The 27,580-nt window shown below is 34.5% G+C and overlaps 1 protein-coding gene across 3 annotated transcripts in view; it reads right to left on the bottom strand.

Annotated features, from left to right (window-relative positions):
* Positions 1-27,580, bottom strand: part of LOC149795935 (uncharacterized) — an 82,525-nt gene that overhangs the window by 27,014 nt on the left and 27,931 nt on the right. Inside the window, exons 2-3 of one of the 3 annotated variants that reach the window (XM_089964153.1) lie at positions 19,285-19,365; positions 10,344-10,428 (exon numbers count right to left, since the gene is read on the bottom strand). In XM_089964153.1, the coding sequence (XP_089820279.1) occupies positions 10,344-10,428; positions 19,285-19,365 (166 nt within the window). Of the gene's footprint in view, positions 1-10,343; positions 10,429-16,524; positions 16,572-19,284; positions 19,366-27,580 lie in introns of those variants that run through there. The other 2 variants (XM_089964155.1, XM_089964154.1) reach the window with 2 other exon arrangements.

Genomic DNA, 27,580 nt, shown 5'->3' with positions numbered 1-27,580 from the left:
AAACCATCTTCTCAACATTGCTGTCCCTGTTCTGACTCCCTCAGTGCCTGTAAATATCATTTTATACCACCTTATCATCAAAAAGCACATCAAGCGATTCTCCCAAAAGACCTATAATTTGGCTGCACCTACTAATTGTATTTTAAGTGTATCGACCTTTAGCTCCTTGCAATAGATCATTGAATAGCCTGTTCAGGACTTCAATCATTCAGTCCATGGTAAGGTTTCTGAAAATAACCCCTCCATAACTGACTGTCCTGTGCCATGTAATTTCATGCCGTAGTTTTTCTCGGTAAACAACCATGTGTGGCAGTAATCAGACGATGGCGAGAATTAGGTATTTAGGGTGTTTCTTTGCTACACAAAATGTACTATATCCAGGCACCAGTGGGACAGCATAGCCTTGCCATCCGGTTTCTCGTACAGCATCGCGTCTACAAAGATGATTAAGACCACTCCATAACATCCCCAAGGAGTAAATGTAAACCTGGTCATCCTCTGGTAAATGATCTTCCTCTTTCTTTGACATCCTTTTCCTCTTTTTACAGCCTGCTTTGCTCACATGCTGATTCTTGCTCTTTGGTTGCTTTCCTTTGCAATACTAGCAGTACCACATCTCTTATGGCACTTCATCAAGTCATTCTGACAGAAACAAGATGGAACCATTCTTTACTTAAACATTTCTTTTCAGCATTACATCCTATTATTTGCTCATCAGCAACTAGATTAGTATGGCATGAACATAATGTTGGGTCGGTCGTTCGATGTTCGATCTACAGTCGTCGTTACAATGCCATTCAGTGGGTATATTATCTCTATCAACGTTCACACACAAGTAATGAAGCCAGTCTCGACTCTGACAGTTTCCTCTTAGTTCACATCCAATAAAGTCATTATCATTCTCTTCATCATCTGGTTTTAGAAGTGCTTTAGTGTGCAATTTATGCCAAGCATTACGAACTATGTTATCGCTGACCTTTTGTAAGTAATGTTTCCTTTCATCAAACTCTGCATCTTTGATCGATGAAGGGGTTTCAGGGGTCTACTGTATTTGTCCTGCATATTCAGCTGATATATGGCAAGGAGTAAAACCAACCCTTCTGTTACAAGACACACCAGTTCCAAGGCAAGAGAAAAGTTTTCACTTATATCAGACTTAATTTGGTGGAAGTTAAAAACATTTTTCAAATCAGTGAGGGTCATTCTGTCTATTGCGCTTGAGCCCTGGAAAAATTCATCACAATGATCTTGCGTTTCTTTGTGAAACTCTTGTGGTGAAGGTTCCAATCCTTCTAAGCGCTCCCATGGATCCAATCCATTTGTTTGTGCCCGTTGTGCATCAATGACATGCTCACAACTTAGATGATCGCCATAAGGTATGTAGTTTTGTAAATGTTCATAAATGACTATTGCACCCTGGGTAGATGATGGATCTTCTTGAAATGCGACAAGATTTATCATGACACTTCGTTCACTTGGTTCCTTTGAATGTTCATGACACATATGTGGTATAGAGCAATCATGGAAGTACTGATTCAACCAGTATAGATGGCGAATGGTGATCCTCTCAACAAATACAATCATTCATTGTTGTAGTTCATTGAAGTCTTCCTCCTTGGGCAGGTAAGATCACACTTCCAAATCAGAGGCTTTAGCTCTTAATTTCCAATAGAGATGGGTCACAGGGACATGGTTTACAGCTAAGTATGCAAACACCATATTAATTGAAGTGTTGGATGTATTTGGCATCGGATGACATGCTTATGCCTTTTTCACTACGTTGTCCCAGCATGCTGTAAATCCAAGTGTAGCACCTCGCTCCACACAGTTGATGGACTTTCTTTATGATCCTGTGGCACTTCAACTGTATCTAGAGCTTCCTCAATTACACCTCCTTCATTTTCCGTTAGGTCTAGTCATTTGAAATCACCATCGTCGTCTTCTTTCTCTTCTTCTTCTTCCCCCTTTTGTTCCACTTCATAATCCACACTTTCGTGGTTGCTTCCACTATACTCGCCTTCTACTGGATTTTTATTTCCAAATTCTTCTGAGTCCGACGGTGGATTGATCTCTTCATCAATGTTTGGTATTGTCACCGACATTGCCACGGATACACTCAGATATTTCTGTGTTTCCCAGTATTCTGTCCAAACGGTTGCCTGAAAGCTCTTTTTCAGTTGTACTTTTGTACTGTTTGCCGCTTCATCAAATGCCTTTGTTATTTTATCAAATGAACTCAACGTCCCTTTGTATCGTAGACAAACACCTGTATGTGACATCTGTTTGATCGTTTCTGTTTTCAAATCACCCCAACAAAATTGTAAGGAAAAGGTTTTCTGGAGAAAATTTGCCTTTCAAGGGGCCATTGCATAAAGAAGGCATGCTGCAGCTGTATCTATGTATGGCTTTAGTGATGACCCATCTTTCTCCTGTCGTGTTTCATCTGTCGCCTTTGATTTGACTGCACTCCTTAATGCTGTATACAGGATGGGAGTGTTGTTCTAATCTGCTGAGAGTGAAATGTCACGAGAAACTGTTTAGATGTGGAATAGTAGCCTCTTTGCATAATGGAGATTTGTGTTTGAGAACCTCTTTAACTTCTTGTTGTACCATCTGCGAAACAAACTTAACAAAAGATCATTTATTTCCAGACGTGGCGTTGTACAATCCTCTTATGGTCCTGGTATTCTGTCTTAAGCTCGTATGGCCGTCACTATGGAATCACATTTTCTTGAACAGGGTGCCACAGTGGCCAGTTGGAAATGGGTTTTATGAGTTGCCATTATACACTGCAATTTCGGTCAATAAACCTAATTTGACAGACTTCATAGATTTCATTTTCATAAATACAATTTTGCGTTATTTCTATTATTTTATTTGCATTTTGTTTATCGGAGTGAGGTGGGGGGGGACAATTCATAAATATTAATTATACTTTTTATAGCGTGATCCGTGCCTTGTCAAAATCCTCTAATGCCAAATTCAATACTGATTTTCTTATCCTAGATAATCTACATATACGTACCAAGTTGTAATCCAAGTTGCATATTTTATAAATTATGCTGCAGAAAATCTAACTGTTGAGGACAGACATACATAAATATTTATTGCTATAGGAGGGAACTTAACTATCAACGTAACCCTAATATAATGTCACCCAGTTGGATATGTTCCTCTTTAATATATGCAAATTGACAATACAAGTTCATGAACAGAATATCACAAAAGATAAATATAAGATACAGCAAAATGTTCATTATCATGTTCGCGCACAAGTCCTGATAATCGCTGTTGTAATGTATGTACGATTTATTTGATGTATACGATGTTACTGATATATCATTTTACAGAGGCATTTGTTTACTTTGGTAACTATTGCGGTACTTATTTACTGTACCGGTACACTGGTAATTTTGTCAATAGGTGATTTAACAAAAGAAATCCTGTACAGAATTCTCAGAAAATTCTTTTTTTTAGCTACTGTCATGATATTAAAAGCATGTTTTTCATTTTTGTTTAGAAAAAAATAAACACGTACCTGTCACAAATGAATTTTGAATGTTAGAAATATAATTATATTTAAGAACCTTGAACTACGATTTTGACAATTGTCACATTTGCCAATACGATATCCGAATGGAATATTCTGTATGTACTTACTTTTACAGGTGTACTGGTATAACGCGGTTTCTTTGCAACAGACGGTCAGCACTATTCTCTTTTCTTCCTAATATATTCCTTTAAAGTATTTTGATATTTCACAGTTTCACTTACAGTGCTCCAACACTTAGTGCACAAATAGTTTCCTCTGCGTTTTGATGACACTGGGGTGAATCTGGAGCCAGTTAACTTCACAAAAACCTTGTAAGCATTTTCATTACTGTTTGTAAGAGTGTTCTCAGCAAAAATCTACAGTATCCTCTGTCATCAGGTTTCCTTTAAAAAGTTTGATTGGAGTTACAGCAAGTATCCATGTCCTTTTTTATTTCAACAAATGCAGACGACACAATGTAATTTTTTCAACTACAGAGTGAAATTCAAAACAAAGGCAAAATAAAAGAGTGTGCTCATACAATGTATCCACACGTGGTGAAGGCAATATTTGATGATTTAAAGATAGGTTGGGTTATGCATATGGACATTAAACATGAACAGCTGTTAACTGCAACGGTCGTGTTATATAACAAGAACGTTCTTTGACTCCTTCTGACTGGATCTAGAAAAACTGCATAGTAATACCTACTATGATAAAGGAAAAAGATGGCCCTATCGCACTGGTTATTTCGCCACTTACAATAATAATAGATGAACAAATTACATCTATTCAACTGTGGAATTGTTCTTGTTGCAAAATTGAAAGCATTGGAAACATGGACAAAAACGTGGTCACAGGTAAGCGAATTAAAATTTATCTTTTGTTTTGGATATCGGTATACTTTTGTAATCAAATGTATAACTTGTCATTAAATATATATGCAAAGAAATGTATTAATGTTCAATATGATGATATTGTTATAATGTGACATATATATGTACAATAATAGTAATAATAATAATTGATTAAAAAAGCAGGTTAAGCAAAAATTATTTTTGTATCATTTCATACATAATCAAATCGTGATTTCCATTTTTAATTTAGTTTTCTCGTATCAAAAACGGAAAATATCAGTTTGTCTCTTGCTCTCCAGAAGCTTGCTTGAAAACATATTGGAAAGATATATATATATATATATATATATATATATATATATATATATATATATATATATATATATATATATATATATATATATATATATATATATATATATATAAAATCCTTGTTGGGGTTTGGACCGAGACAAGGAAATCTCATTCATTGGTTTATATTATTTGTCTCCCCACGAGGCTTCCCCGAGTGGGGAGACATATAATATAAACCCGCGACTGGGATTTCCTTGTCTTGGTCCCAACCCCAACGTAGATTATTTTTCTCACCCAATAATTTCCTTTAAAGTATAAAGAATTCTGCACTAGTGTTCACGTCCAATGTTTACATGCGGCGCATGAATATAAATATGTTAATGAGGGCTGTGGTGTGACCGTTGCCTCCGAAGTACACAGTTTATACGCGTGAGCAAAGAAAAAGAAAAACATGAAACGTCGCCTAATAATGAGGTATTATCACATTTAATACATGGATGTTATATGAAACTGACAATAAATAATTAATATTTTTTACAAATCAGTTCCAATTTTGAAAAGTTACATTGTAAATAATTAAACAATATTGGCTACTCAGCTCTACTGTAGTTATACTTAGTATAAGCTGTAACGAAGAGTAACATCTTTCTTTAGATTATTCATGGGTAATTAGAGTTCTGTGTCACTATCGTATATAACTAGTCTTTTCTTTGAAGGAGGTGAAACTGTGTGTGACATACTTGTGTTGTCCTTAATATTGATTGTAAAATTATCCCCGTATATAATAGACCCTCCAAAAACGGAATCTAGCGGATAACCATGTCCTAAACTTTCAAGTTCACGGATTCTTTTAACATGTATTTTTGTGTCCTGGAAATATGGCAAGTGCTACAGTGACACTTGCTTATGGATTAATGTGCTGACGGATAAATGATTACCTCTGGCTGGTAAGTGTACTTTTTGTCATTAAATATAGTAAGTATATTTTTGTTTCAACCGGGGCACAGTGGAGATGCTTAAAAAAAAATTAGAAAAAAGCATGTTTTATATAACACTTTTCTGGCTGTTACTAAGTTTTCCGTAGTTGTTAAGAGAGTTGGGAGGCTATGAGGTGTATAGGTCTATAGTCTATATGCATGGATCAGTGCTTTTGGTTATTTTGTTCATTTCACACAGCACTATGAATTTTATCCTATCTGTAGCAGTCATTTTCAGGTCAGCGTCATTAAATGTTGCTAACAGTATATAATTTGTTTCACACGAAGTATTTAAAACTAGTTAGGTAGCTTTAGCTACATTTAATGACGTTGATTTAACAATGAACTGAGCTAGGCCTGCATATAGGATAAAATTTACCATGCTGTGTGGAACGAACCAGCATAATACCACAAAGCTCGACATCATATGCGTTTGTCTTTGTCTCTCTTGAAATGTTTTCTGAATGGTGTGTTCTCAAAGATGGATTTTAATTACGTTACTATGTTTTTGTTATATATTTGTTGCTGTTGTTGCTGTTGTTGTTTGAGTTTAGCACAACTACGTCAGGCACAGCAGAAGACAACAATGGTTTCTTTTTAAAAGTAGTTCTGAGCGCGTGGACACCTTCACTGGGACGACTGATCTGAGATGACTAGACGGAGATAAGAAAAGTAAGGTTAGCAAAACAGCTTGATTTCTCTGTCGCATGGGTGAGAAATTCTGTTCAACTGTATGGCAGTCGAAATGCATTCTATATGCTATTGATGAAGCCCGTTGTATTTCTGAGTGGAGAGAAGAATTCAGGATAGAGTACCAGCGATTGGGCGAACTTACTGCAACAAGTATGGCGTAGGTGAAAACAAATATCTTAAACTTCCTGCAGCTCTATGAACATTATACAGAGATTGTGTTCAACTCTCTTGATCGTCCCAACATGTCCATCGGAATCATTAACATCGAGAATAGTGATTATAAGGAAAACATGTTGTGGCTTTTGGAACATATAAAAGAAAAAGGGGCGTGATCAAAGAAAGCAATCATTTATGGCAAAGTATTGACACCGTGGCCAAAGTGTATGTCACTATAAACGACTATCTTGGTCGTTATATCCATATTGATCAAAAAGAAGATTCACAGCATCTACTAACATAAATGTTTCATAAAAGTACCTATGAAGTATCCAAGAAACAAATGTTTGCTAATTTTAGATGGAAGGATGACAGCATTTGTTGCATTGTTGCAATGGTTGCATTAGGTATGGGTATGGATATGCGAGATATTGATCTTGAGCGTGTCCAAAATCTGTTTTGACTTACTGGCAGGAAGCGGGATGTTGTGTTCTGGATGGTGTGTGCGTGTGTTTTGGATATTTAACGTTGCTTTTGACAATTTTGCAGTCATATCGCTACTATGTCTGCAGTGTGGCAGCTTATAGTGACGTCTAGCACTGGGGTATTATGCCGCATACATGTAGCATGACATGCCACCCAGTCACATTATCCAGACACCAGGCAAACCAGTCCGAACACTAACCTCTTAATGCTGAGCGCCTAGTGAGGCAGCTGTAAGTACCATTTTTTATAAGTCTCTGGTATGACTCGGCCGAGGTTCAAACCCATAAACTCCTGCATCCGAGGATAACTCTCCAATCACTAGGCCACCAGAGCAATGATGCTAGGGATGGCAGAAATTGCATAAGCGTTATTTGTATAACAAATTTACAAGTTCCACAACAACCAGAAAAGAAATCATGACAATAGTCACAAATGTCGAAAAAAATTAGAAAGCTAATCTTGCAACATGTGTCCATAACCCAGAAAGATACAAATGAACCAGTATCAATATGCGAAGGATGTGAAGATGTACTGTGTCAATGTAGTTCATGTACATGCTGCTGCGTGTGTATTGATAAAAGCCCATTTTGAGCGCACTAATTCTCTATGCGTAATTTCCTCTCACGTGAGTATTTTCAGTCAATGGATATTAAAACCGGGAATATGGTTTAAATAAGTGAAAGTGGTCATTTATATAAAATGCTCTCCACATCAATCGTAACCAGTTTCTCATGACCAGTCGTTTCATTAGTACAAGTATCATTGTCATCGCATCCATTTTTTGTCCGTTCTGAAAATTGTTTTAAGAGCAAATGTTAGAATTCTCAATTATACCACTAAACAAGTGACGACCATATCTTATCATGCTGGTGAAGCAAGAAAGATGATTCATTCTGTAAAAGATTAACGATGATTGCTTTGCTCCTTTTGACTCAGTCTTATTCAATTGCAATCAATAAATATACATGTATTAAACATGCCACCATCAGTTAAAGAGAAAATAAACAAAATAGTCACATGCAAGTACTGATCAATTTTACAATTTGCATACGTATACATGTTATCTAATTATTCATGTATACCTAGCTACTTACTAACAAACATGTCAATCAATCTGTCTATCTAAATCTATCTATCTGTCATAGTATATAATTACAAGAAACAAATACATGTTTAACGACAGAATACTTTTCTTCAAGATGTATTTAGATTTGGTCTGGTTATCTCTATAGGACCCATTTGAACATTAATCAATGTTTCATTCAAAAAACATACCCACACTTGAACCTACTTGAACATAATTTGGCAAACTTCAAGTGCCGTTGCATTTCAACAATTTCAAATGTATGTCAACGGAACATGAAAATGCGTCAATTTGCTAGTGTCAGATTTTGATTCCATCAGGATAATGACGGCACAGTAAGTACATTAATTGCACATAAATTTGAAGAAGAGTTTTGATACGGGCTGCGAATAGACCAACAAGTAGGTCTCCATTTTTTTTCCAGACATTACTAGTAGAGTAGATCAACAATGTCGGGATGTATTCCATAGTGACGTTTTACGCTGGTTCAGCCTTCCATCATTTCTGACTATTGGACGCTCACTAGTAATTAATAAATTTTATTTTGATTGACCTTTGTATGTGGATGGTAAGTAAAATCCCTTTCCTTTAGACACATTGCATTAAATCTTTCAGAACCATTACTTTTTAGTATTAATCCCTGTCAGAACAGAACACATGAGCATACATCTATTAATGACCTGTTTTTAAATTGCTGACGTATGTGTGGAAAGCAGCATCACCCCAAGGCAAGAATAAATCATGGAAACCTTCTTATGAGGACTATATCACTAGGAACTGACCAATGCTTATGATGGATCTGTGGTAAGAGAGAGAGAGAGAGAGACAGAGAGAGAGAGAGACTTGTTTTTAGACTTGGCATAATTCATCATCTTCATTATTTACATAAACACACGAAGAACATACAAAACAAATATGTGGTACCATGACCACATGTAGACTGGAATAAGGGAGTTATCACTTGATTTATGCAAACAAAAAGATTAAAATGTAATAAATAAGTCTTTAAAACACAAAACAGCTGTACTTTCTGCTAGCAAATTTGACCATGTGTAAGCGTACATATATTAGATGACATAAGAACACACATAACAATAATATTACAAAAACAAACATTGAAATTACAAAACAAAATGAAGATATTAGATTTACTTGAATGATGTGCATTAGTTGGGTTGTATTTATCATATGGAGGTTTCTCTTAGACGCAAACAGATGGAGGGTTAGGGAGGTATACGGTGAGATGGGATATGATGCAAGTTAATGGGAAACCAATGAAGACTTTAAAATATCAGGTCAAGGAAGAATCCACTCTAAAATGAAGCCCTGTTTTGGGGTTTGTTGTCTACCCGACTGTTAGCGGTTGAACATGGGAATATAATCTAGGAGTTTTGATGTGTATGGATTTCCAGGACAGTCAAAGTTAAATTTGATATTGCCAAAAAGAATCAGATTGCCACCTATAAATTTTGTTCATGTTCCAGTAGGTTAAGAAACTGCTCCAGAATGAGAGATTCAGCCAGCTTGTTTTTTTTTTTTTTCGCCTAGCAGGAGGGCGGTACAGACAGGAAAAAATTGGACTGATCTCTATTCCATTGTGACCGAGGTTTGGACCAATTAAATGTGTTCAAAATTGAAAGTTATAGAGTAGTTTCTATATCTTATTCTAAGAAGAAGATGTAATTATAGGGTTTCACCGGATTAGGTAATTAAAGCAACAGTCACAGATTTTGTATTACTGCTATAAAATTAGCACATTATCAGTGGCGTTATGAGTGATACAAGATATGTTTTTTGCTAAGCGTACATTTTCAGTTTATATATGGACCGCTCCGGTGGCCAAGTGGTTAGAGCGTCCGCCTCGCATGGGGGTTCAAACCCCAGCTGAGTCATGCTTACAAAAAAATGGTACTAACAGCTACCTGGCTTGGCAGTCAGCATTAAGAGGTGAGTGTTAGGACTGGTCGGCCTGTTGTCAGGGTAATGTGACTGGGTGGGATGTTCTTGCTACATGTCTGAGGCATGATGTCCCAGTGCTAGACATCAGTATAAACTGTCATACTGCAAACATCGTAGCGATATTACTGAAACATTGTTAAAGCTACGTTAAAAATCTTAACCACACACACACATACATACAGTTTATTTATGATTGTGATAGTACTGTGATATGTATCATATATCGGGCAATTATCATGATTAATATCGCGGCAAAAATGGATGGCGATACCAATTCCTAATTTGTGGTAATTTCATATACTTACGGTCTAGTGTTACTGCTGAAATCAACGCAACAATGAAGATGATCATAACTGTGGGAAAATACATTGCAGAATGCGTCAAACTGCTCTGAAAAGGAAACACTGATTAATGTAGTTCAAATCACAAAGAGTGAATATATATATATATATATATATATATATATATATATATATATATATATATATATATATATATATATATATATATATATATAGTTCCAAAAGCTAACCGTACATGATTATCATTTACAGTGTAATACCTGCATTTGTTGTAATTACTGACACAAATAGTTAAAACATCATTCATACGATCCTGAAAATTTAGTTTCTCACACAGATGTCAGATCTAGAAATAAATTACACAGAACAACATTAGCTCAATGGTTAACACAGCAAGCTGCCTACATATTACACAAGCAAGCATGACCAATTTGATAAACAGTAATTATATGTTAAAAGGATGACCAGTGGCAAACACATATTCTGTGTCATCTGATATCTGTCAGCATTCTGACACTGATATATATTTTCCCAGACAACTTTTTAAAGCATCTTTCTAATCAGTTTATATAATGGTTTGGACAGTGGAACAAACTTTGTGCTGTGACACTTGGTATTACCTAATCATTGTCATATTGATAAATCGGCAATGTTTAATATAAGATTAAACAATGAACATGAATTTTCTGTGTGTTTTGTAAATTGTACAAATTAAATATAATTCTCTTTGACTTGAGGACACTTTTTAAGCTTTAAGTTTTAGCTAGAAACCTTTCAGAGACGGGGAAAATATTCAAATGGACAGACACTAACCTTGATGTCAAAATATTATGAGACATAGAGAATAAAATGTGTAAAACAAATTCATGTGGATTTAAATTACCAAATTATTGACAAAAGACTGGATGATTCCAGATACCCAGTCCATAAATATTATTGTCACTGCAAATAGGGACATTAAACAGACTTCTGGAAGACATGCATGGAAATGACACTATATATACATATTAGGCATTGCTAGTGAACTGCAAAGGAACTGCATTTCAAGTGTGACTCCAAGAAAATTTCCGAATGGACTGCTGATGATCTATTAATAAACTCAGCATCTGAATTTCAATAGACCAGAAATAATTCGACAACTGTAAAGAGAGGGACTAAACAGTATATTACTCTCTTTGCAGTATCATAAGTATATATGGAATTTGAATTTTAAAAAATGCACAGGTACAGGGGTTGGGCACTGGATTGGTTACAAAATTAACCCATTTCAGTCCCCAATTGAAATGGGATATAACAAAGGTATGAGGCATAAAATAACTAATAATGCACTAGAAAACAACTACCAGTACTTTAAGGCAAGTCAAACTGCCAGTTTTTGCCCTCGTGGTTCATCCATTACCAGCAGGATGCAGTTTCCATACTTTTGGCTGGCACTTGATCCGCCACTTTGCGGTGTCTACATGTTATCACTAGAATACTGATCATGTTCCACAACAATTTAGCCGAAACCCTCTGATATAATTTTAATTTAGGATAACTAGACAACATAAAACTCTTTTGACAAACTCCCAATGTGAATATTGTCATCGATTTAGGAGGAGTAGTGATGGCACGATTTCTGAGATGGCTGCTTCATTGCCATATTGGGTGCCACATAAGCATTTATAATCAACAACGCATCATTACAAGTTCTTTTGTAATAAAAAAAACAAAACTTGTTCTTATGATGATTTGTCTAGGCGAAACAGATTCAAAAGCATGACAGCCATATAGGTCAGATCGGCAACAATGTACTCTTAAACCAACAAAACGTCATAAGAATTATCATGTTCAAGCCATATGTAGTTATGACTTTCCAGTAAGAAGCAGCGTTAACAAGATTTTCAGGATGGCGGCCATATTCGATGTCAGATGACTAGAGCTTCATTTAGGTCAAACTAAGTAAAACAAGAAGACATATGGCAAAACATCCAAGCAGATATGACCATCTATTCAGAATTAATATCAAGAACAATTTTCAAGATGGCTGCTCGAAGCCATATTAGTGGACAGATCGGCACCATTGCCATCTGAGACCAACTAGACATCATAAGAAGTCTTCTGGCGAAGGAAGCACGCATTATTATAGATTTCCTTTCAGGTGGTGTGTCAAGATAGGTGCCATTGTGTCCATATTGTCTGTCAGATCAATAACATATGTATTTAGGACGATTTGATGTAATAACAAGTCCTATGGTGAAATCGCCGTCTGATGAGGAGTAGCAAAAACAAAATATTCAAGATGTTTATTATGGTGGCTATGTTGGGTATCAGATCGGCACCATTTTCATTTAGGACGTTATGAAGTTCTTCAGTGAAAACCTCATGCTGATATGACCGTACATTCGGGAGAAGAAGCAATGACAGTATTTTCATGATGGCTGCCGTATTGGTCAAAAGGGATTTCCGATTGGCACTCTTTTCATTTAAGACCAACCAGACATCATAAGAAGTCTTCTGGTGAAAACATGACTTTCTGTTCAAAAGGAGTAGTGATTGCAAGATCTTTTGAGATAGCTGCTAAGGCAGTCATACTGGTGCTAGATCAGGATTATTTTCATTCAAGACCAACTAGATCTCATAATACTTATTGTAATGAAACCCCAAGTTGCTATGACTATCCGTTCAGAAGGAGTAGCGATAACAAGACTTTCAACATGACCACTATGGGAACCATATCAGAAACCTCAGCAGCACCATTTTCAGTTAGAACAAACTACACCTTGGGATGAATATGTGTCTAAATTGTTGTTTATATTTAATTTGTATTTTTTTAAACAAATTTATTTAATTATCTGCTATTGTTCTGTAACACTATATGTTGGACTTTGTCCAAAAACAGGTTTATCTTCTACTTGACCTGAATTATTGACATTTGTTTTATTCTATAAACAACAAATACACAGCTAAAATATTCTGTTTGAATACGTTTAATATCATGATCGTTATTAATAGAAGTAAACGTTTATTTGGGCATGGGTTTAGGTTATTGGAATTCCTTAACAATTTGCCTGGCTTCTCTGATATAGTCCAGGATATATTATAATTTTAGGAACAGGCTTTCTAATTATATTACAGCATTGTAAACATTATGTTTCTAGAAGGCTTTTTTTCTTTAGGTTATAGTCTTTCTTTAATTGTGACCCGAGTAGAGTACTATATAATCCTGTTATTGGATGAATTATTCATTTATGCATAAGTTCTAGAAGAAACATTTGGTATTGTTTTGTCCAGTACATTAATTGGCCTGGAATTTTTATTTTTCAAATTATTCAAGTGAACTTTCCCTGAAAATACAGAGTGCTCATAGAAAATAATATTCTTGGACTGAGACATTCACTACAATTTATAAAGATTCAAACCTGGAATTATATGTCTGTTTCAACAAAAGACTGTCGGTCCAACAGGACGATACAGGCCAACACATTCGTTGTATTTAATTTTGGATTTCTACTAAAGTTTATTCAGAACTTGTATTATTAGGACTTGAGTCAGTAATTCAATGATTATTTTGGGATTTAATTTGCAAAAGTGTAAGTTCTTTTTCTCATCATTTCCACTTTGTTTTCTAGGGACATAAATTATTTGAATTTTACAAATCCTGTTGTCTTTCACCCTATTATGTTACTTATTTTGAGAGCACATACTCGTAACAGAAAATTAGGGGCTCATCCGGGATACGAATTTCTTTAAAATATTTCAGAAAACTTTCTGAAAATTATATTCACCTTGTTTTGGAATTTCCAAGTCACACGTATACTTTCACATTTTGGAAATCTACAGTGAAACAAAACACCCTTTTTCAGTGTCATCAGAATTGGAGAACTTTACTTCAAATCCTACTCAGGAATAGTTAGGACTCCTTTAAAAAGGATGAACTGCACCAGCTTGCCAGAAAATATGAGCTATCTGAGGCAATAGCTTCTAAAGCAAATAAAGACATAAAATAAATATTTTCGTCTAATATATGGTGGAAAAGATTGTTTTTGATAAAATTGTGTTGCATTTGAATTAGTGAGTTTACATGTGGCTTTACCTAAAAGTGATGAAATGGAAATTGAAGTACAAGAATGAAACAGAGTTGACAAAGTTTGAGCTTCTAGAAAGACAAATGCAATTGGAAAAAAGGAAAGAGAGGGGAAAATGCAGTTGCAGAAAGAGGAGAGAGATACAAATGCAGTTACAGACGAAGAGAAATACAAAATAAGTGCAAAAAGAGAGAGAGAAAAAAAAGAGAATTTAAATTTAGATTGAAATAATTTTGAGCTTGCAAGAGAAAAACACATCCCCACTTCACAAATTCAAGTTTTTATGTTCCTAAAAAAATATTTGGTTAGTACCACTTTTAAAGAAAAAGCAATAGATGCATATTTTCAAGATTTCGAAACATTTACTGAAAATTTGAAATGGCCAAGAGAGCATTGGACTCTGTTGTTGCGAAGTACACACTTTAGCAAACTCGTGACATCTACATTTCTCTGTCGATAGAGCAAAGTGCTCATTAAATCTGGTTCAGGACTGTATCTTCAAGGGTTATGAGTTGGTGCCTGATGCTTATCGACAAAAATATAGGAACTATAGACAAGAAAGTGGAAAAACTCATGCTCGTGTGGAACTTTTAAGAGAAAAGAGTAATTATTTTAGAGGTAATGCTTAGCCAAGAAAGTTGGTCAATATTAGAAAATCTCAGACAAGTCATATTAATTGAGGAGTTAAAGAACTTCATCAACAGTAAAGTTAAGGTTAAGACTTATCTTGATGAGAATATGGTCGAAACTTTAGAAAGTGATACTCATACAGCTGACGAGTATTCCTTAAAGCGTAAGACAATCGGCACTATAACACATTAGTTCAAATTCATTTCAATTAATTTCTTTTGAAAATCTTAAATAAATTATTTAGGAGTCAACATAACAAATAATGTGTAATGGTACCTTGAAATTCAAGAAGCACCAAAGCAAATCGTACCTTAAGCCAATTAGGAAGCAACTTGTCATCTTGCACAAGCGTGAAAGAGTTAGATTAAGTTATACCCATTTTAGGATATCCTTGTATAACTTGGGAAACCCATTCCCAGATTTAGATGATGCAATAAAGAAATCCAAAAGTAAGCAGCCATGTCTGCTATATTCAATTAGAATAAACCCTTCATAAATGTCGCGAAAACCATTAAACACCAACGTACCCTGGAAAATATAATATCTTTTAAAATGGTTTCAAGCAAATCATCATATCCGATTAAAATATGATCAAACCAAAAAAGAAAAACCAGAAGAAATCAACACGAATACTACAACCGATATGATGGTTACAAATTTAATATTCCCCAATAATAATCATTGAAATTCCTTAAAATAAATAACAATCACAACTGCAGGTCTTTGAAAAGCCAAATGTATTCTTTTCCTGAAACTGTTGTTGATGATAATGATGGTGAAACTATCTATATAATACATGTACAATAACAAAATTGATCTGCACTTGTATGAAAATAACACGAGTATGTACTGACATTGAAGTCTATACTTGGTGTCGTCTTTTATATGCATTACTGTAGCATAACACTGTCTATAAAATCCCCATGTTTTATTAATAGTTAGCCAATCAAACTCCACTACTCAATGAACAATCAACATAATAGCGTCTAAGGGGAGTTGTTTAGGACAAAATCTCCAGTAGTCTGCCAATCAAAGTCAACAGCCTAATACAGGGGCTCGTATCATTGCTTACAGTTAAACTATCATACATGTACTATATAATAACTAAATACTGTACTAAATAAAGTCCTGTCTAATATCAGGTGAAGTTTGTTATCTTGAGTATGCAGTCAGTCATCAGAAAAATAACACCTTTTTTAAACAATGCCATCCCCACCTCGCCACCTTACTGAACGGGAACATAGTATATGTACAAGATAGATTATGCAATTTAAAAGTAAATTATAAGCAAAGATATGAGTCCTTTTGGCCAAGAAGTTGTACCCTGCCTATTTTTCATGTTTGATACAACTGTTGGCCGCTAGCAACATCGGATGACTAAATGAAAATGATGCGGAGAACATCTTAGTTGTACTAATGCCTAAACTGGTATTATCAATCTGAACATTATCGAAAAACTAAGAAAAATAAGTAAGAAATATATATACCTGTGCCATTAAACAGAAGCCTACTCCAGAAATGTTTCAAAACTTTCATTTTCTATTTCTTGGAAATGAAGAATTTCCATTTATTTCGATGAGACGAGTATATATATATATATATATCCGACTGGTCAAATAGCTCATGTATGCGATCTAAGTTACCTTTTCGGAGAATTTTGATTACTCACACCTTTAAATGGCGTTTTCATCTTTCTTTCTTTCTTCACTTTATTTAGCGCATTGTCCATCAAAATTATATTGAAGATCATTGGATAAATCCTTCAAAAATGCTTAACGGCAAATTCAGTGATAACTTACGTCGACATTTTTAGAAACAAGGTCTCTTACTCTTGCTTACAATATAACTATGAGTCATACATATTATTTTATGCTATATGTATGACTGACATTTAATTTGTAAGCAACGATACAAGCCCCTGCGAGTCTAGCAAGTGGGTTGATAACGTTTTGTCGCGCGTTATGATGTTGTTGTACGGTCTAACGCCATTTTTAAGCACAATATAAGCTATACATGGCGGCCAGTATAAATGGTGGAAGAATAACCTCAGAAAACCCCGGAAAGAATCACCGACCCTCGAGAAGCTACTGGAAAGCGTTCTCACATACCCACATTGGCCGAAACCGAGACTCGAACCCACGCAGACAGAGGTGAGATGGCAATGATGCGTAACGGTGAGTGCTTTAGACCACTCGGGACCCAAAACTTTAAGATGTAATCTATAATCCATGAAATGGAAATGTGTCACGCTCAAGAGGTTATATATTAGGTCTTGCGCGTGTTTTGGCTTCCAATCAACGGAGTTATAAAATGTTATTGATGGACTTGGCGTTGTTATTAGCCCAATTCACTCGTTCAGTATTTCTGCGGCTAGGTTCGAAAAAATATTTATGTAGTCTTTATTTCAAGTTGTATGTAAAAGTATCAGTTTTCGACCAGCGTTCTTGCAATCGGTATCATGCAATGGTATAATCGACATATTTGCCGAAACGAAGGCAAGTTTAATTCAATTGTAAGAGGTGAGTTGTTTTTTTAGTGTACGGTGGCATCTACGGAAATAGCTTTAATTACTGCTTTTTTCAACAGATTTTCAATCCATTAACGGCGTCATCTTTGATCAACATGTGTCATATATTCGGTATGTCCTCTCAATTCGCTGTTGCGACAGAATAATTCATACAATGACAGGAAGAGTGTAACATGTAGTACACCAGTAAATATATTGATGTCAGTAAATACGTCTTAGCTTAAGGAATACATTTTATATTTCAATATACACTATAAGAAGAGCAAGAACTGGCAGAGGGTTGATTTTATATATATATATATATATATATATATATATATATATATATATATATATATATATATATATATATATATATATATATCTTAGGTAATCCGTCATCTGGTTACGTGGAGGAAGAAGGAAGAAAAAAAGTGTAAAAGTGATGTCACCCCATCCTTCTGACAAAAAACAACAGAAAACCCAATATGCTCTTCATGTTCATGTATTGTCTTATATCAACAGATCCCTTAGGTTACATATATGTAATGATATCCCACCCTAAGGGAAATTATATACTGTATATATAAATAAATAATTTCAACCTAAATCAAATAATGAGCACAACGATAAGACAGATTCTAACTAAAGATGTCAAAGCACGATTTACTATTTCCAAATGTAAACAAAATTATAAAGCCCTCTACTTGACCTAAGTCACAATTAGCATTTTCTGGTAATACTACGGCTTACTCATGTTAATGGGAGTTTCAGTTCTAGAACATTCTGGGTTCTCAAGCAGATAAAATCTCTTATGAAATTATAATACAAATTAAAGTGTAAGCAAAACGGTAATATTGGTCTTGAACACATGAATATTAGATTATACAAGTGAGATTTTATCCAATATTAATGCTTGATTAATGGAAAGAACACGTATTATCTTCTTATTATACATTAGTGTGTTTAACTGATGTGACATCATTAGATAAACTTTCAATGGTACATATGGAATGAGTTAAGTGTTTGAATTAAACGACGTGGTGGTTTGTGAGCTATTGTTGATAATTGTCTACGTGATGCACCAATAATTAAATGATCCGTATATTCAAACAGTTTAGAAATATTACATCGATATATCAAGTAATCTACCTTCAGTAATTTTTCTTCACATCGAAGTAAAATCAAGGGAATTACAGAGCGATTTTCTTTCACAGCAAAGTATAAAAAAAAGGAAATCACTTCCGTGGAGTTTGTAACATTCATTGGTCACGTATTCGAAACGCTTCTGTCAAAATGTACAATGTACGATTTGAAAGGAAAATTGGTATATAGAAAGTTTATAAGAAGAAAAAAAAGCGAGGGAAGTACGGTGTTGCCATTTACCTAGGTTGTTTTTTGTTGTTGTGGGGTTTAACGCCATTTTCCAGCACATGATAGGCTATGCATGGCGGCCAGTATTAATAGTGGAAGAACCACCGCATTTAATTAGGAAATTGTGTTATATATATATATATATATATATATATATATATATATATATATATATATATATATATATATATATATATATATATATAAAGAAATTTGATGCATTAGAGTTATTTTCCGTAGGTTATCGGAAATAGGGACATGAGCCAATACTATCAACCGCTGATAGTCTCAACGTCCATGTGTGTGTTTGCTTTATTTTCCTTTCTTGATACGTTTTTGAGATCATACGTGCGATTATATGTAATACCGGGGTGTTCTTTGGGAGTCTTGCGTTGTCCTGGGTGTTTAGTGAAATCGCGAACATGCCTGCAGTTGGGAAGAAGTTGTACTGCAAAGATAAAGAGAGACGTGACAATGTCGTCATTTATAAACAAAAAACACCAGCAGAAAAAAAGGTCACACTAGTTCAATAAATTGGAGGTAATTATGTAACTTTGTATACATCTTCTGTACTGTATGTCATGTCTTTATTTCCATTCGTACATAATACCTTTTTCCAATACAATTATGTGATTCCATTAGCAACAGGAGACGCCGCTAGAGGGCACTGGTGATCAAGATTAACATTTTCTCAAAATGTCAACATCATAACACCCGGTACTTTCTCCGCTTTAATATGTAAAAAGCCGACATTATTACATCTGAATGTATTTATGGTTGAAAGGTCGAATGTCTATATTTAGCGTATATGAAACTGGGCCATTTTTACAACTTATTCAGCGAAAAAAAAACGAAAACCGAATTTTTAAAAACGCTGTAAAACTAAATAAACGAACATATACGCTCACCTACGCCTACTTTGTAAATACTTGGAGTTCTTTTCAAAAGAATAGTGATAAAATGTGAGCGAAAAATCCACGAATTACGTCTTTTTCAAAGGTCACCCATGCCAGCAAGAACGGTAACTCTTCCCGGCACATCTGTACGTACAAAATGTAAACAATGACAGCAATACGACATAATTTGGGTTCAAAAACACATGAAAACTTGATTGTTTGAAATGGCAGGCGTTTATAGTAAGGAATCGGATTATACAGACGTACTGTCATTCATTATATCAAACGTATTACAACTATTTGTACAACTTTTGTTGTGTAATATATTTTCGAGGTTAGAGACTCGACGGGAGTATCACTCAGTGATACTAGACTTACTCCTAATATGTATGTGACTGTGATCACTGAGATATTATCAATGTCAGGCCATCTGTTCTACGTACGATTTTTATCTAGAGACACTGGTATTACAATTAAAATGTTCATGTTTAGTAGGGAGGGAAAAGAGGTAAAAGTTAACTATTTTTCAGAATTTTGAAGAATGAAAACAAATTCATTTAAATTTGTCATGCCATTTTTTGTGAATATCTATATGAATATTGTCATCATAAGCCACGGAATAGAGAATCGATCTGCAGTATTTTTCCATTTAAACAAATACATAATCATAAATGTTTATTCAGAACCAACTCAGTGCCAGTTTCTTCTCTATCTCTGATACCATAATTGTCTTTACTTCACGAACTATGTAATATTGCTCAAAACAATGGTCAGAATTATTATGAAAATATCGCAAATTTATGACATCTAAAATTTAATGTTGCACCATCCTAAGTTGACACTATAGAAATCCTGACTTACTGTAATGAAAACTTAGTGGAAAACCTTTTGTCATTGATTTTATTTTATAGATATGAAAACTGACCAAATGTATCTTATGATAACTAAATTCTAAAATAGCAATTGTTATTTACTAAATTGTGATTCAGATAAATGTATATATGTACAAGAACACTGTAATGAATATGCACTATTGGTTTTAAGAGTAACATACAATTTCAACTTGGTATGACTCATGATTATACTATTTCATGCAAAAAAGTTAGGGGGCGTGTGATAAAAAGGCACAGAAAGTCTTCAGAAGTACCTGGAACATAGAAAAAGTAAATTTATTCTTAAAGCTGAATGTTCACAGCACATTTATATATAAAATATAGGTAAACAAATGTGCAACTCTCAGGATGAAGTAATGAGGTCAAGAATTTTCAACAGTGGATGGAAATGTGTTTGAATGCTTCCTGTGAATTTATTTGAAAAGATATCATAAAGATGGGTTTATTATTGAAATCTGCACACTCAAATTAAGCAGAAAACATTCCATTTTAAAAGCAACATATAATTTCAACTTGTGCATGACTAAAAAATATAGTATTTCATGCAAAAAGGTTGGGGGGGTGTATGATAAAAAGGCCCATGGGGGCTTCTGAATTACCTGGAACATATAAAAAGTCAATTTATTCTTAAAGCTGAATGTTCACAAAACATTTATATATAAAATATATGTAAGAAATATGCAAATTTCAGCTTGAAATAACATGAGGTCAAGATTTTTTTCAAAAATTGCCAAAGACCAATATTAAAAATGGTGGATGGTAAATGTGTTTGAATGCTTCCTGTGAATTTATTTAAAAAGATATCATAAGATAAAGATGGTTCATTTTTTAAATCTGCACACTTAAATTATGCAGAAAACATTCCATTTTTACATATATATTCTATAATTATGAAAAATTCATCCCTGTTGCTACTTTCATGCACGTAAAAGACTAGTCAATCCACATTTATTTTAGTTTAAGGCACAACAGTTCAGCTGTGGGTGAATTTTCATGCAAAACTGTTGGGACGTTTATGTATATCAACTGATTAAATACTATTTAAAAGGCAATTCTGGGGTAATATCAAGTACGTAGAGTATCATCTCCATATTGAAAACCCGCTCAGCAGTGATTGGCAGATCCCAAATGAATAAACATAGTTTTAATACTTTTAATGTCTCCTTGAGTGCCTCCAACAGCATTTATGTTAATGTCATGAATTTAGGAGTTTCTAGTAAGGGTTTACACATAGGTCATTTAAATATTCAGGGTTTTCGTGGAATAATCGATTAAGTGAGGTTACTGCCAACCTCTCCAAATAATAATAACCATTTATTTGAACTCTTGGAAACAATGTTGACAGAAAATCAGGGCAAAAATTTCTTGTATCTCCATGGCTATGACAAACATTGTCATTGTGGTAGCTTTGGGCACAAAGCCAAAACTAACACTTGATTTATGGAATAGGAAAAGGGCAATGAGGCCATCTCAACTACACAGGAAGACTCTATTCAGGGGGAGGACCAATCTATGTATCAAGGACTGTCATATACACCAGGCATCCCTTGTCAAAACAGATTTGATCCTCTTGCTGATGGTATTTCTGAATGTGGAAACTTACCAGCTACTTGTACATATTCAAATATGACTGATAGTTCAGATTTATACAATGATTATAAAAGTAGAAAATGCAGTTGTAGAAAAACTAATCATTTATACAGTATTGATAGTTGTAATGATGATCACTGTAAACATAGTTTTAATACTTTAAATGTCTCCTTGAGTGCCACTAATAGCATTGATATTAATCTCATGAATTTAGGAGTTTCTAGCAAAGGTTTACACTTAGGTCATTTACATATTCAGGGTTTTCATGGAAAGATTGATCAAGTGAAGTTACAGCTAACCTCTCCAAATAATTATATCCATTTATTTGGATTCTCAGAAACAATGTTAACAGAAAATCAGGGTGAAAATTTCTTGTATATCAATGGCTATGACAAACCTTATTGAAAGGATAGGAAAGCAGGCGGTGGTGGTCTCCTTGTGTATGTTAGAACTGGTACTATTTGTAAAAGACGGGAAGACCTAGAAATACAGGAAATAGAATCCATTTGGCTACAGATCACTCCAGAAAAAGTTAAGCCCTATTTAGTAGGTTTTGTGTACAGACCCCCATCATTACATACTGACTCAGTGATTGGTGTGAATATAAGTAGATAACATTTCAGATGAAAAAAAAACATTTACATTCTAGGCAATATAAATAGAGACCTTCTCAATGATCAAATAAAAGTGAATGGGGTAGATTTCATTGCTTCGTTAGGTATGGAGCAACCAGTAAATGAACCCAACAGAGTAACATCTTCCTCTAAAACACTTATTGATCATATTTATACCAATACAAAAGAAAATGTTTTGGAAGTAATGGTTCCAAAGATTGGTATAAGCGACCAATATGCAATTTTTCTAACACGTAAAGTTAATGGCAGCTCAACAAAAAATAATATCCATAAATCCATTACCTTTAGATCTTTTCAAAACTTTGATACTGTTAAATTCCTGGAAGATCTGAAAGATTCCATGGAATACAGTCCAAATCTTTGAAGATATTGATGATGGTTTAGATACTTGGAGAGATCTGTTCATCAGTATAGTGAACAAACATGCCCCTTTAAAAACAAACAGAATAAATAAAGACTACCAGCCAGGCTGGATCTCCCCAGAAATTTTAGAAGCAATAAAGCAAAGAGACCAACTAAAATCAGTAGGAAATCAAGCTGAATATAGTTTGGAGGAATAAAGTTAATAAAATGATATGTCAAGCCAAACAAATGCACTACAAAAAAGTGCTGGATGAAAGCCAAGATAACACGAAAGCCATCTGGAAAGTATTTACAGAGTTTGGTGAAGGGAAATGTATAACTGAAATTTTATCCCTCAATCATGAGGGCATTTATACTGATAATCCAACTGACATCTCAAATATTTGTATTAACTTTTTCGTTCAAATTGCTGAAAAACTTAAAGAACCCAGGACTTCATCTGATCATCTGGAACTCAAACATTTTTGTGCTAAAAAACTACCAAACAATATCAAGTTTGAAATTCTTGAAATGAGTCCAGAATTTGTGTTGAAATATATTTTAAAAAATGGATGATTGTAAAGCTACAGGACTTGATATGATTGGACCAAGGCTACTAACATTAGCCGCACCTGCAATTGTAGAGTATAGCTTTCATTTGCAATGAAAGTATTAGGTCTAATAAATTTCCACAAACATGGAAAACTGCCAAGGTTACATTGCATAAAGCGGGAGCAAAAGATGATGTAAATAACTACAGACCCATCTCTATCCTTCCTTGTCTTCCAAATTACTATAAAAACATGTACACGATTCTTTTCTCAACTATTTGAACACTGACGATCTTATTCATGATAATCATTCTGGCTTTCGACAGAATCCCTCCTGTGAAACTGCACTTGTATCTCAATTGATAAATGGCTGACAGCGTTAGATCAAGGAGAAATGGTAGCCACTATTATGGTTGATCTTCGTGAAGCTTTTGATCTTGTAGACCATGAAATTTTGCTTGAAAAACTAAAAATCTATCAATGCAGTGAAAACTACCTAAACTGGTTTACTTCTTACTTAACCGATACAGTGCAAAAAGTATCTTTAAATAGTCAACTTTCTCAAAGTAAAAATATAAACTGTGGAGTACCACAGGACTCAATCTTTGGACCTCTGTTATTCATTCCATTTATCAATGACTTACCTCTTAAGATTGAAACTTCAGTTTCTTCCACTGACCTCTATGCAGATGATACTACACTGTCTCAGGTAGGTAAAACCAAAACGGTACTTGAAAATAACTTACAAGATGCTCTCAACAGACTTTAAGTATGGTGCAAGGAAAACAGTATGATAATAAATACAGAAAACATAAAAGTTCTACAATGCATCAAAAACAAGCAAGGCTAGATAGTGATAAACTCCAGGTTCTGGCTGACAATATGAGCTTTAATAAGACCTCTCATAATAAAATTCTTGGTGTGTTCATTGATAACAATCTTACTTGGTCTATTCACATTAAACATGTTTCAATAAAGGTTAATTCTTATGTTTGGCTACTGAGAAAAATCAAAACATACATTCCTTTTCAGTATATGGTCATCTTTTATAAAAGTTATATTCAGCCATATCTGGACTATCGTACTGTAATTTGGGGTAATACCTCCAGTTCAAACATAACAATACTTTTAAGGGGGCCTCGAGTGGCCGAGTGATCTAAAGCACTCTTCGTTACGGATCACTGCCATCTCACCTCTGTCTGCGGCAATTCGAGTCTAAAATTCAGCCAATGTGGGCATGTGAGAAAGCTTGCCAGTAGCTTCTCGTGGGTCGGTGGTTCTTTATGGGGTTTTCTCTGGTTCTTCCTCCACCATTAATACTGGCCGCCATGTATAGCCTATCGTGCTGAAAAATGGCGTTAAACCCCACAACAACAACAACAACAATACTTTTAAGACTCCAAAAGAGGGCTTGCCATTTAATTCTAGATCAATGTATAGACAATTTCCAGGAGGCAATGAATAATATAAAGGTTTTAACAATACATGAAAGAATATTTCTTAGAAAGGTCAAAATTGATGTATAAAGTATCCAGAAAAGCCATTCCTATCTATCTAAGCAATATCTTTCACCAAAGAGATGCTCATGGTACTCCAAATTTAAGGTCCATAAGAAGTAAAACTTACATTATATCAAGGCCAAAGAAGGAATTGTTTAAAAAGTGTTCAATATAATGGTCCACTGGTATGGAACAACATTCCAGGTGACATAAGGCAGGCTCCATCTCTTCTTTTCATAATCAAATGGATGAAATCTTTAAACAAATGAACAGTTCTAGTACAAAAAAATACTGCCTGCTTTTCTGTAACTTTGCATCATTTTCATAGTTGAATTTTTCAATGCAGGATGATATTTTGTAGATGTTTATGTGTTCACAGATGCCTGTACGTATCTTCCAGGCTTGACACTTTGATTTTTCAAATCACTTATTTAGTGTCAAGCCAGATTTTTCACATCATGTTGTATGCAAATATTGTACGTAACAGATAGAATGCCTCAAGGTAGATTAGTTCTGTAACAAACTGAGTTACCTTTTCTAAATAAAGTCTTTATTATTATCATTATTATTATTATTATTATTATTATTATTATTATTATTGTCACCAGTGGACCCCTAACACCCATCTTTCTGGCATTTCAAACAAAGCAGAAAAGAATTTGTGTTCTGCTTCTCCAAGTTAATACTTTACAGACACAAGGTTTTAAATACCAGTTCCTTTTTTTAAAATCTGCAACTGGAATAAGGAATCAAGGTCCAGAACTCAGGGCCAGATCATAAAGAAGTACACGCACACACACAAATGTAGTCACTTGTCAACTGAAGTTTGACCACCGTTTTATCTTGCATATGTTTATTGGGTATTATGCACACAGAGTAAACAGACACTTAAACCATGCTTTTGGTGCCCAATCGAGGAATGTAGGGTCCCTTTTTAAATTTTGGACCCCCACCCACCCATCACTTGACCTGATCCAGCCCATAAAACTTGTATTAATTTCTGATTCTCAGTTGGCACTATATTCCTATAAGTTTGATAAGTAATTATGAATATGTTGTCAAATTATGATATACTTTTACATATTAAAATTCATTAGAGAGACTTAAATCAGCTCACTTTCAAGCTCAATTCCAGAGCGACCTTTAGAGGCAGAGGGAGAGGAAGGACGAGGCATGGAACAAGAACCAGAGGGGGAAGAGGAGGAAGACATGCTGTGCAGCCTGAAAACAGAGCTGACCAAGCCCTACACATAGTTTAAACAAGGCAGACAAGAATGAGGGTGATTGTTTATTTATATCTTGCAAAAGAAGTATTGATACATATTAAAAAATGTTTGGTACAAAATAACTTGGCAAAGACTCTAAGTAGTGTTTTGCACAAGGAAAATGCATACTTGTATTATAGGATTTTTTATTTTAAAAAACAATATGTTCAAACTGCTCTACCTTTTCGTTGCTGCTCACCATCCCACCCTAATATCATTTGTTAAAAGAAGAGGCCACCTCATATATAATACCAAAATGATATGGAGACAATATCATAGAGTACCCCATTGCATGATGACATACATATAATTGATATGAGACTAAATACAAAAGGTTTTAACATGGGTCACTTAAATGTACAAGGTATAGTGGGAAAAATAGAACAGATTAAGGTAATGTTGTCTTCCAAGGAAAATAAAATACATATTTTAGGACTCACTGAAACCAAATTAAATGCTAACCACAATGATAATCTATTTCACTGTCAAGGCAACAATAAACCATTATGAAGGGACAGAGAGACGGCAGGGGGAGGTCTTGTATACATTAGGGAAGATGTAAATGCAGAAAGGCAACCTGACTTGGAGTCACGTGAAATTGAGAGTATTTGGGTGGAAATTTCTCAAAATAATGCAAAATCATTTCTAGTTGGTTTCATTTATAGGCCACCTTCCTCCAAAGCAATTTGGAAATGATAACTTTTTGAAACATATAGAAAATATTCTTGCACAGGAGAAATAAACATATATACTTGGAGATATAAATAAGGACCTACTCAATACTCAAATAAGGAACAACTGGATGGAATGTATTGAATCATTAGGCCTAGTCCAGCTGGTAAATGAGCCCACAAGGGTAAAATAAATATCAAGCGTTCTTATTGATTACATTTATGCCAACCTACCAGACAATGTGGCTTATGTTAATGTACTAAATGTTGGTCTTAGTGACCACTATACTAGGTTTTTTTTATACAAGAAAGGTTAAATGC

Source organism: Sinohyriopsis cumingii, chromosome 7 (genome assembly GCF_028554795.1).
Source record: "Sinohyriopsis cumingii isolate HCF-2022 chromosome 7, ASM2855479v2, whole genome shotgun sequence".
Lineage (NCBI taxonomy): Eukaryota > Metazoa > Mollusca > Bivalvia > Unionida > Unionidae > Sinohyriopsis > Sinohyriopsis cumingii.
This window is presented reverse-complemented; position numbering and strand designations above follow the sequence as displayed.